General features: G+C 40.6%; 1 protein-coding gene across 1 annotated transcript; it reads left to right on the plus strand.

The window, feature by feature from the left end:
- Positions 1 to 149: 149 nt before the first annotated feature.
- fbln5 (fibulin 5) lies at positions 150 to 11,795 on the plus strand. Its single transcript, XM_040041551.1, has 11 exons — positions 150 to 622; positions 807 to 861; positions 1,079 to 1,127; positions 1,321 to 1,599; positions 6,777 to 6,899; positions 7,508 to 7,624; positions 7,727 to 7,843; positions 8,235 to 8,357; positions 8,577 to 8,703; positions 8,825 to 9,020; positions 11,021 to 11,795. The coding sequence occupies exons 1-11, from the start codon at positions 579 to 581 to the stop codon at positions 11,180 to 11,182; spliced, it is 1,392 nt and encodes a 463-aa protein (XP_039897485.1). The 5' UTR covers positions 150 to 578; the 3' UTR covers positions 11,183 to 11,795.
- The last annotated feature ends 501 nt before the right edge of the window (positions 11,796 to 12,296 follow it).

The following is a 12,296-nucleotide window of genomic DNA, read 5'->3' on the forward strand; positions in this document are numbered from 1 at the left end:
CGCCAGATTTTGGGCATCTGAACCACATGTGGCTACTACAGCACGGACAGCTTACGTTTCCTGCGCCAGATGTGCAGTGTCATTCAACCCGGGGAAGGGGGTGAGGGGGTGGGCTGTTTATATCTTTGGAAAACAGACACTGTGTGTGTAAGCTTTATGTTTTTCTGCCTCCTAACCGCCCAGGAGAAGCCGCTTGTCGGAGTGAGCGCGCCGCTGTGGGGCCGCCGTCTCCGTGCGCTCTGACTGGAGGGGGCTGGCTCTCCTGATTGAATCCAGCTGTTGGGAAAGTGCTCGGAGGGGGCCCGTTAATTTGCATTGCTAAATAATCTGTAGCGCCGACAGAGCGGGGAAGAAGCAGAACAGTCCATTTTGAAAAAGCATTCTTCCAACACTTGGTCAATGTACTGGAGCTTCAGCTCGACCAGGCAGCGGTTAATGAAAACCTGGTGTCGGCTTTCGCGTAAAGGCGCATAGTTGGGGGTGGTGGTGAGAGTCCTGCTGAGTAGTGGCGAGGGGATTCAAATTTACGGGTCGTTTCAAATCTTTCCTTTGAGAGAACTCAGTTGGAGTCGTAAACTATGCATTTAGAGGGACGTGGCTTCAGGTTTTGCTCTCCTTCAAGGTCAGTAGTCTCCACTTTATTTTCTCCGCAGGCATCTTTTGCGTAACGGACTTTTTTTTTTTTTTTTTTAAACTTACGTTGCATGTTTGAATGAATATGTGACAAATGCCTGTATCAAGTTCCTGTTTTCTTCTGCGAACTCCTTCCGAGAAGGGCCTAAAAACGTAAAATTTCCTCGTTGCAGGATGCTGACAGCTCTGGTATTTATTCTGCTTTGTGTCCAGCCTGGGCGCGGACAGGTAAGACACCTTCATCCATTTAGTCTAAGGCTGTGATCACTTAACTAAAAAGTTGCTCTGAAACTTACCAAAACCAATAAAGATGCAAATGCGTCTTTGATGCAAGCTAATATATTTATGCATTATAACATATATTCTTCTCATACTAGTTTGACATCTCAGCAAATGAATGCGTTAAAAAACATGCTCAAACCGCATTTTGATCACTTCTCTTCAGACCTGCACAGAAGGTTTCGCATATGAACCCAGAACAAGACAGTGTATAGGTGAGTGGCATCACTTCTGTGGTTTTTTTTGCATCGAAAAGTTACATTTATAGAACAAAGAGACGTGTCTGGAATTCAAACACCGTGTGCGCAAGAAAATCAAATCCCAAAGCACCGGGATGGGTTGTAGCACAGATTCACACATGCTCCGGATGCAAGAATGTCCTTATCAGTGCACGGCTCTGTATTCCAGATGTGGATGAGTGCCGTACCATGCCAGATGCTTGCCGAGGAGACATGCGCTGTGTGAACCAGAACGGAGGTTACCTATGCATCCCGAGGAACTTGTACAACCAGCCTTACAGACCGGATCCCATAGTGCCTGAGCCGGTTTACCCGGACCCTTCAGCTGGATTTCCAAACTCTTTCCTCCCATCTCCCCCAAGATCTGTGGAGCCCAGCTACCCAAGAGTGATCAGCACTGCGCAATGTATCCTGGGATATACTCTTGCAGAGGATGGCACCTGTAACGGTTAGTAGGATTCTGCAGTTTGTTCTCACTGGTCTAAGATATTTACTACCACAAGTAGAATATAGTAATGTGTAAACTTTTTGAGCTACCCCTGATTTCTTTATATTTTGAGAAGCAAATGAGAAATAATTGCAATAATTTATTAAAACAGAAATAAAAGCACAAATACAGTTTGTACAATTTGAATAAGCTTGAAAGTCAATATTTAAAATGAAAACCTTTATTCTTTACACAGTGTGAAGTCTCTTAGGCCAGATTTCTTGTTATTTCTGTAAATACTCTTCAGGAATAGGTCTCCAGGCTTCTTGAAGGACATTCAAAGCTCTTCTTTGGATGTTGGCTGCCTTTTGTTCTGTTCTCAGTCCAGATGATCCCACACTGCTTCAGTAACTTTGAGGTCTGGACTCTAGGGAGGCCAATTTATGACTGATAGTATTGTGTGTTCGTCTGTCCAGATATGCCTTTCCTGCATTGGCAGTGTGTTTGGGATCATTGTCATGCTGAAAAATGAATTTATTGTCAACCAGGAGCTTTCCAGATGGTATTTCATGTTGGATTTAATTCTGATGGTGCTTTTCAGTTTTCATAATTCCATCAACTTTGATGAGATCTCCAACACCACTGGTTGAAACAAAGCCCCAAACCATGACAGAGCCTCCACCGTGTTTTACAGATGGCTCACAAGTTACTGTTGTACCTTTCTCCCCAACTCCCTCAAAATTTTCCCTCAAGTTGTTGTCAGTTTTAGGGGGGGAAATTGGATTCATCACTCCATAAGACCTGTTCCCATTGATTTTCAGTCCAGTTCCTATGTAATTTGACATGCCTCCATCTTTCCTCCCTGCTTCCCTTCTTTAAAGGAAAGACTGCACACCATGCTGAGGTGTGACAAGTTTTCAACTAATAGCTGCTAGTAGTTAATAGTGCAAAAGTACTTCTTTATGTCTGTCAAACTGCCTTATCTTTTGAATTTCTAGAATTCAACTAAAGAAGTTTGAACAAATTATGTGTTTTTGTGAGACAGGCTGCTGTTAACAAAGTGCCTGCTCAGTTGTCTATGATCTGTAGACAAAACACTGGTTTATCCCTTGAGTTAGGTGCCTTTTTTATGTTTGAATAATTGTTTATATAATTACACAGGTCCATGTTGCCTAACAAACAAACACAAAAAACATTCCTCTGAAAATGTTCATGTGAAAAAGCAGACAATGACCTTCTGAAAGATGGAGAACTGTTGCTCAAGAACCCTTAAAAAAGGCAAGAAAGTCTGGCCCGTTGGAAGCAAAATATAAGGGAGTGAGAGCCAGCTCAAGACTTTTGCAAAGTATTGTAACTCAACATTGTACTGCAGGTTTTTCAGTCTGATTTCATTCCCCAGTTGTTCTATACGGGGCTGGTCACCTGCTTGAAGCCAGGATTATACTTACAGTTTTTCTTATTATACAACCTTTTTTGTCCATTTGGAGGAAGCCAGTGCAGTCACTACTCTATTTAGAAATGATCTGGTAATTGCTAATGGGTTAAATCCTGATAATCATAGGGTATGTGGTTGTCTGCGCAAATCATCATGTAAAACCTCTGATGACAAAATTAGCATCCATTAGAAATTGATGTCACTTGGATGCTTGCATATTTGCGCATGCAGAAAGTATTAACTCTGGGCTCAGGAGAACTCCCGTAGCTTCGGTTCAGTCATACGAGACTGACTCATAAAAAATTCTGCTGAAAACTTCACAATTCTTCCGTTCAAGCCAATTTCAAAAATGAAGTAAACATTGTTCGAGCCAAGTCTTTTGTTCGTGTTCATCAGAAGTCCCCGAAAGTTCAAAGTTGCTTATTGTTTTCAGTCGTTTGCTTACATCAGTCTGACAAAGCGCTTGTTTGATTGTTCACGGTGGGTCAACATTTGCACCCATTCATCACAGTGAGGGAATGTAACCACAAGCAGGGTTTAGATCCCAGCCTTTCTATTAAAAACAAACACACAAACAAACAAAGAAAAACACTGAAATTCAACAACTCTATTTGGGGACTGAAGACGTAATTATTCATAAATTTCCATTAAAATGTGTGGTCATCTTGTAACCTCTCTTGTTAATTACCTTACCCTTTAAGAGGATTCTAACCCCCTAACTGACATAGGAATGTCATATTTGATTTTCTGGAGTATTTTTCTTAACACAATCGCAGCTTTTCCCTTTGCTGCCACTCTAATGCATCTTTAAAGTTACTTCAGGCAAGCTATGAAGTCAAATTTCAACCAGGATCCCTGTGGATTAGCTGATCAGAAATCACCTGGCAAATTTCATCATAGGGCGTGAAGTTACTGCACATCTGCAAGTTGCTTTGCAACCCATCTCTGCCAAAGCTCATTTTTATACTGTCTCACTGCTTGCAGGAGATATAAGGGTGGAAGGTGTCTATCCGCGGCTGCAGCTGTTTCTGGTCTTGAGGCTCTTAACTGGATTTCAGCAGTGGCTGAAAAATTTGAATGTTTTGCAGAATACAGTCTTGACATCTGCCACCTGTTGCTGTTTATCAGATATTAGAGTCAAGCTATGAACGAGGTAACATCAGTGGGAAAAGATAAAGAATAGGAATTCAGTGTGGTTAAAATCCAGAGAAATACATGAATCCATCGCATCACAGGGACAGATGTTTTTTTAGTGTTTTGTGCCGCAGCCTGTCTGCTGTCACCCCACCGACCCAGAGGCCCATTTAACTTTTCAAAGCGAATAAATGTCATCTTTTTTAATTGAGCTGTTTCAATTTCACAACTTCAAGAGTTCCCAGCTGTTAGATAAACACTTCACAAACTTTCCTTGGCGGGTCTAGCAGGGACAAGCTGTTAAAAAATGGGTTCCTTAAGGTCCATTTGGGGTGTTTTCCTGTCATTTTGGATAAATTAGCCATGACTGTGCTGGGAGGAGGAAAATGTACATATGTGGTACAGTTTTCCCCCTCCAAAGAGAGCTCTAGAAGTTCGCTCATGGACAAATATGGACTTTTTTTCCCCTCTTTGTAGGGGAGAAGGTCCGTGAGGGAATCAGCTCGCAACATTGTTTGGGTAAACTACACCATGTGAGTGCCAAAAATGAGGTCATATGCTGTCAAATTTGTGCCCAGGCCAGGGCAAGAGAACAGGCATGCCTCTGTGGAGGCAGCGACTCAGCACGCCCCTGAAGGCTGGCACACTGTGTGTGCAGTGATGTAATTAGTTGCTGATTGATGCTGCTGTGGGGCAGAAAATACACAGACTGCGGCTTCCCGTCTGAACCTGCAACAATTGTGGTTTTGTTTCTGAGTTAATGGCATGTCAGTGTTTCAAATGGAACCAGTCTGGGGGAACAATAGAAATGATAAGCTTCATCCTGAAGGTGTTGAATAAGGTTGAGCTTTCACTCTATTTAACCACACTATCTCTAATAAATGGACCATAATAAAAGTGCTTACAGTTTACTTTCTAGACAAACACACAATAATTAGGATAGATGAGGATAGATCAAATTAACATTATAAAAATGACACCTGCTAAAAATCTGTACAAAACTGTCACTGCTTAAGCACACTTTTTATTCTCTACCAAGTAAAAAAAAAGAAAGAAAAAGAAACCATTAAAGTTCAGATGCTGTGCTTTTCATCCCACTAGAGACTGTAATATTCATTACAGCTCATAACTCAGTTTTAGGGATTTTCAGGTTTTTACTGGAGTCCAGGGATTTACATGCTCCGTTGTGCCTGGAGAAAAGTATCCAGCCTTATGGACTTTCGAAACCAGTGGGTCAACTCAAAAATGCACAACAGCTCATCTTTTAACAGAGCATTTTTCTGGTAGTGAAGCTATAAACTCTTATCCTTTATAATCTTTTCATTGGAATCTTGATAAAGAAAAGCAAGCTGGTTTTGTGTCACTTACTGTTATTTTGAATCAGTTTGTGCAGCCATATGTGGTCAAGATCTTTCTGCACAGGAGTTTGTTTTTTTTTTTGCATCTACATCTGACCCTGTCATGTCTTCTCTGAAGCTGATCAGGACTGTCAGCAACTCCAAAAACTCGTGGGCAGCTCATAAAACAGCCTATATAAGGAGGTGAACTGAAACGCTCCTGCGGCTTGTGTGTGTATATGTTGGAGATCTGCAGTAAGGTCTACACATGGGGTGCAGATGAGGGGCATTCAGGGAGATTTTCACTGGAAACTGTAAGCAGGTGCCGTGGCTGTGTAGCTTTTGGCCGGTGGCCTAATGCACCGGGTCTCCTCCACCCTCGTGAAGGGCCAGTGGTCCCAGCTGGCATAAAGGGCAACGGTCCCACAGACAGACGTTATCGCTTATCATAGCTGCCTGTTCAAACAAAAAAACAGGCTCCCACCCACTTCCCCCCACCGGTTTTCTAGAGATCGGTGACTTCATTGTCTGAGAACCATAAACAGAAGTTGGAATTTGCGATTTGTCGTATCCTCATAAGGGCATTATGATTTAGTGTGTGAGCTGCTCCAGGGGCGTTGATGGAATTCAGATTGTAATCTGAGAAATCTGCAAATCTGTGTAGAAACGTTCATAAGCGCTGAAATGATAACTGTTTGGTTAAGAGTTTGGGTTTTTTTTAAGCACAGGGTGATGAAACTCTGAGTGTTGGATAAACTGATTTTCAAACAGAAGATTGCTGGTGCAATCTCCAAGCCAGCAGGAAAAAGTTCACTAGCTGATGTGCTTTCGAGCAAGGCACATGAGCATCAAATCCTGCATTGGAGTTAGTCAATAAAAGGTGAGGTGAAGGCTAAACCTAAATGTTTGGAATCAAATCTACTGACGTCCGAGAAGTGCAAAAAGCATAACTCCCACATGGAAATCAGTATTATCAGTGTGCTTTTATCTCATCTGTTTACTTTGATGTCATTTTAAAAATATCCATGCCTCACTTTATGAAATACTTTAGATGATACGTGATACTCTTCTCCTAACTCTCAATAAACTTTGAAAGTGTCTCTCTGGGTGTTACTTTTGTGTAGATTTGAAGGGCTAGCTGCCAAATGTAACAGAAAAACATGTTTTTTGGGTTAATGTGCTGAACTTTTTTTTGTTTTATGTCGCTTCTGCCTCTTTGAGCGTCCTTTTTAATTTTGTTGAATTTTGTTAATTTTTTCTCCTCTTTTTTTTCTTCTTTTTTTAAATTGCAGACATTGATGAATGCGAGACAAACTCTCACCACTGTAACCCCACCCAGGTCTGTATCAACACAGCAGGTGGCTACACATGCTCCTGCACTGAAGGTTACTGGCTCCTTGGTGGACAGTGTCAGGGTGAGCCAGTTTTTCCCTGAAACTTCTTTAAACATTAGCATATATTAACAATACACTTTACCCAATGGAATTCACATTGCATCACTGCAAATACTCTACAAAGTGAACTCAGAGTCGGTTTATTATCGTTCAGCCATTGCTCAATTTTGCCATTACTTTGTGCAAATTATCAAATGAAAGGAAGCTAGGAAAACAAGCACTGAGCATTTTAATTCAATATTTTCTGGTATTACCAAGTGATGCAAAAGCTTTGATTTTCTTCTTCAAGCACTAATAAATGCAAATGTGGACTTGGACATGCAAAACCAGCAATCTATTATATCTTAGTACTAACACTGTAAAAAGCATAGATCAGAGATCATGTCAATTTTTATGATCACTGTTGGATAATGCAGAAAAGTCCCTGCATGTACTTGTCCTCATTTAGAAAAGAAGAATAGCGCCCTCTTCATGCTTTGTGGTGCAATGCAGCTCAGCAGAGTCTGTTCAAATCAAAACACTAATCGTATATTTACTTACAGTAAACTTGCCTACAGCACAATATGTATTATTGTCAGTGACTACCTTCTACTTAAATTTTCTTCTTTTTTTTTCTTTTTTGGTACCAGATATTGATGAATGCCGCTATGGTTACTGCCAGCAGCTGTGTGCCAACGTGCCCGGCTCATATTCTTGTTCCTGTAATCCTGGCTTCATCCTCAATCCAGACAGCCGGACCTGTCAAGGTAAACACATTCACAAGCACCGGGCCACGGCTTTACAACAGGAAAAGAAACACCTGTATATCGTGTACCAGTGTTGTCAGCTTCCAGCTTCTGTTGTTCCAGATGTGGATGAGTGTGCAGATGAACCTTGTAGTCATGGCTGCTTGAATACCTACGGGTCCTATATGTGCAACTGTGACGAAGGATTTGAGCTGGCATCTGATGGTACTACTTGCATCGGTGAGGAAGATTTTATTCTTTTGATATATCAATATTAATCTATCTTTGAAGCAGTGTGAATAATTGAGTCGGTAAAGAACCAGACACTGAGATGCATTTTTGTAAAAAGGAGCAAAAAGTCGTATGACAGAGGTGAATTGAACAGAATAAAAATGTTTGCTTTGGCAGCAGGATCACAGAGAGCAGGTCTGCTGTATGAGACTAGTTCCAGTTTATCACAGGCTAGGTCGACACAGTTTAGAAAGAGCAAGCTGCATGACTGACACCGTGCAAAACATGCAGACTTCACTCAGACATATTGAGGCGGGCTTGGTTGAGCTTGAACACTGAACACTGTTGGTGCTGATGTCCTTTTCTGATAGGTGTTAATTCTGTTTCTTGCTTCGTGCAGACTTGGATGAGTGCAGTTTCTCTGAGTTTCTGTGTCAGTACAGATGTGTCAACATCCCCGGTTCTTACTCCTGCATCTGTCCACCTGGATATTATATATATGAGGACGGCAGGAGCTGTGAGGGTAAGAGGATGAGGAACTCTCACACAGATACATCATTTCCTAACTGAATGCATTAGTTTATGTGATAAAGTTATTATTGTTATCAGTTAAATACTTCTCTTGACTCAGGACACATGCATCTATTTTTCTCTAATATCAACATTGTTGAAGCTTCTTCTTCTTCTCTCATGATGATGATGTTTTAACTGACTTTGATTGTTGTGTGTTTGATTCTTAAAGATGTCAATGAATGTGACACTGGTAACAACACCTGTACAACAGCACAAGTGTGTTTCAATTTCCAGGGAAGCTATACATGCCTGAATCCTTTACAGTGCAACCCTCCTTACGTCGAAGTTAGTGACAAGTGAGTCTTACTTCTTCGCTTTCTCTAGACGCCTTTTAACACCAAATTATAAACTGTTTCACTGCTTATTTGTTTAAAATATCCTCTAAAGCTTAAAGTGACCGTGTCTCCTCCTTGGCAGTCAGTGTATGTGTTCAGCTGAGAACCCTGCCTGCAGGGATAAGCCCTTCACCATTTTGTACCGACACATGGACATGTCGTCGGGGCGCAGTGTGCCTGCAGATATCTTCCAGATGCAGGCCACCACGCGCTATCCCGGCGCCTTCTACATCTTCCAGATAAAGTCGGGCAACGATGGGCGAGAGTTTTACATGAGGGTACGTTTTTCAGAGACCCATCAACAGAAGATATGGCAGATGGAAGACTTTAGTGCACTATATTAATGCAAAGTAACACAATAAATGAAAGTGGGCCCCCACTCCTACAGAAACTCAAACTCTATTGATGGGGAAATTCAAGGAAACTGCAGAACTAGGCAGGAAAGGAAATGACAGTAGTGTTTGGTTGTTAAAGAATGCAGTCCAGAAACTCCACAGCTGTGACTGTTTAGTTACCAAAGATGTTTCCAAAATCAGTCTTGGACTTGTCCTAGATGATGATAATTCACCAGCTTAATAGTGAGAAAAACACATTAGAATCACTGCAAAGAAGATACCATGCGATGCAAGAAAATCTCCTTTTTGTTGTATTGCATTTATCTTAAAGGTTAAGTAATGCAATGCTTGACATTTATCTAAAAAGATGAATGAATACAAATGTATTCATAATGAAATACTGAAAACAACTGAAAAAATTATGTAAGTGCATTACAAAAACTTTTATCTAAAAGATACATTTAATGTAATCCATCTTATTGATTCACTAATATGATATAATGTAACAAAATAGGCGTTTGATCTGAGATTTAAGTAAGACCACCTGGAGCACCTTTCCTTGTAATGCTTTATTATTTCCATCTAGTATTGGCACTTATCTAAGTGAATAGTATCAGCACTTCCTCGTATCATTACACAGTGAGATGATCGGGATTTGTTCACCCACAGCACGAAGTGACATGTAACCGAAAATACAACAAATAATTACACAAAGTTTTTGATCTTCATTCTAATACAAACCATATTCTCTCCCAAAATTGGGACATTGCGTAAAATGTAAATTAAAACAGAATGCAATGATCTGAAAATCCAATAAGCCCATATTTTAGTCATAATAGAACATTGATTTGCTATTTGGAAAAAAAAATGAGTTCATTTTGACTGTGGTGGCAGTAACATGTCTCAAAAAGTTGGGATGGGGGTAACAAAAGGCTGTAAAAGGAAGTGGTGCTAAAAAGAAACAGCTCGAGGAACAATTCGCGACTAATGAGGTTAATTGGGAACAAGTCAGCTGATGTTCTTTTTATACCCAGAAGTAAATGGACAGAGGTTGACCAATCTGTAAAAAAGTACATGTGACTTACTGGCCGAAAACACTAGAGTATCGTGAAACCAAAAATATGAGGACTTCTGAGCAGTCCAACATCCTCCATGAGACAAGAATGGGACAACATTCCTCTCAAAAGTCCAACAGCTGGTCTTCTCGGTTGCCAGATGTTTACAGACTGTTGATAAAAGAAGGGGGGCTGCTACACAGTGGTAAACATAGCACTGTCCTTTTCTGAGATGTGTTGGTGTCATCAAATTTAAAATGAGCTCATAAGTGATACATTTTCTCAGTTTAAGCATTTGACATGGTTTCTATGTAGTTTTATGAGTAAAATGTGGGTTTATGAGATTCTCGAATCATTGAATTCTGTTTTTATTTACAGTTTGCACAGGACTGATTTGACGTTTTAAAATAAGGACTCGAGTTTGTGCTCAGAGACGGAAAGAAAAAGATGGTAGTTTTGATCCTGGGCTAAAGTTAGGGTTAGATCTTTTTTTTTGTAGCTGTGATTATGATCAAATTCTGGATACACTTCAAAGAAATATCAGGTGTTTAGATAAGATTGGCTACGGAATACCGTTTATTTTGAATAAATTATAAATATATATATGTGTGTACCACAGGTTTAATGAGTTGTAAGAACCTGACAATGCAGAGTGAACCCAGCAGATGGCACAATAATTGTGTGTAATGTATCTGAGAAGCTGAGTTTGCTCTAGAGATGGATCAGAAACTGCTAAGTTGGCTTTCTAAACAAATGTGCTCTTGTTTTATTTACTGGAAGTTGTATAACCAGGCACTGAGCCACTTGTTTCTTCCGCTGTGTGCAGTAGTGTTTCCTGTAATTCATTCCTCACATTCCCCTTTTGTCTCTGTCCTCTTTCTCTTAAAGCAAACCAGTAATGTGAGCGCCACGCTCGTCTTATCGCGGCCAATCAAGGGGCCGAAGAAGGTGGTGCTGGACCTGGAGATGGTCACGGTCAACAATGTCATCAACTTCAGAGGCAGCTCCATCATCCGTCTGACAATATTTGTATCAGAGCATCCGTTTTGAGGGTCCCAAATGAACTTCATTGCCACAAAAGAAAGTCAAGCATGAAGCAGCTGTTTTCACCTGCAGCTGATGTAATAGTTTGCTTGTTGTCCCCCCCCCCCCTCATTATGTCACCTTCGGTAGAGACACAACAGGATTCCGCTGAGAACAGCTGACGGGAAGACTTTCCTGTGCTGGAATCTCCACCCTTGTTTAATAGACACTGAGCTTTTACGACTACGATATTGACTTTCAACACACAAACCCACGCACACACAGACATGCAGGGATATTTATGGTGTACAATTTCAGAGGACGACCTGACAACAGCAACATCACGGAGAATCGGTGTATATACACACGAGCTTGTCCATTTGTCTGTGAATCTTCATCCCTTCACATAAGCTGTGAGTTTTATGTTGTCATTTCCTCTCAAGTGGCATCTGATCTTAGCTGACAAGAGGAGAGCCAGTTATCCGAAGCAGAAGTGTAAATGTGCATTTTACAGAGGCAGTATTTAAAATGATGTAACAACAAGTCATTAATTGAATTATTGATCACAGTTTCTTTTTGACCAATAAACTTCTTCACCACACAAACAGCTGTCCCTGGCATGAGGCGGCTCCCAGACTAATGCATCACCTGGTTTTGTGGATACTCTGGGGAATTCGGATGGGGATTTTTTTTTTGGCACTATAACAAAATGTGGGATTATATCAATGCATTTTAGGTCACTTTAGCAAAAACTCCTGAAACAACAGCTAATTTATGGATTATAATGTGGGACTGTGATACATTTTGAATTACTGCATTTACACGTATATACAAAAGTGTCAGTTTGGGATAAGTATGGGTTTATAGCAGCACTTATTTGGGTATCAGAATTTGTGAAAAGGGCATATAATAAACCATTGGGTGCTATACCATGTGAGGGTTACTTAATATGGATGTTATAGCAACACTTGTTTTGAATATGGGGAACCACATTTTTAACACCTCTTGTACATTTTTTCAGGATCTAAACTGTTAATAGATTTGAGGGGTGACTGAGAAAATTTGCGTGATTTGGGCACACATGACAGGTTTTTTTTAGATATATAAAGAAAAGAATGTATATATTTACATATCAGCAAAT

The sequence above is a fragment of the Simochromis diagramma genome, unplaced genomic scaffold (genome assembly GCF_900408965.1).
Source record: "Simochromis diagramma unplaced genomic scaffold, fSimDia1.1 OVJJ01000304.1, whole genome shotgun sequence".
In the NCBI taxonomy this organism is placed as follows: domain Eukaryota; kingdom Metazoa; phylum Chordata; class Actinopteri; order Cichliformes; family Cichlidae; genus Simochromis; species Simochromis diagramma.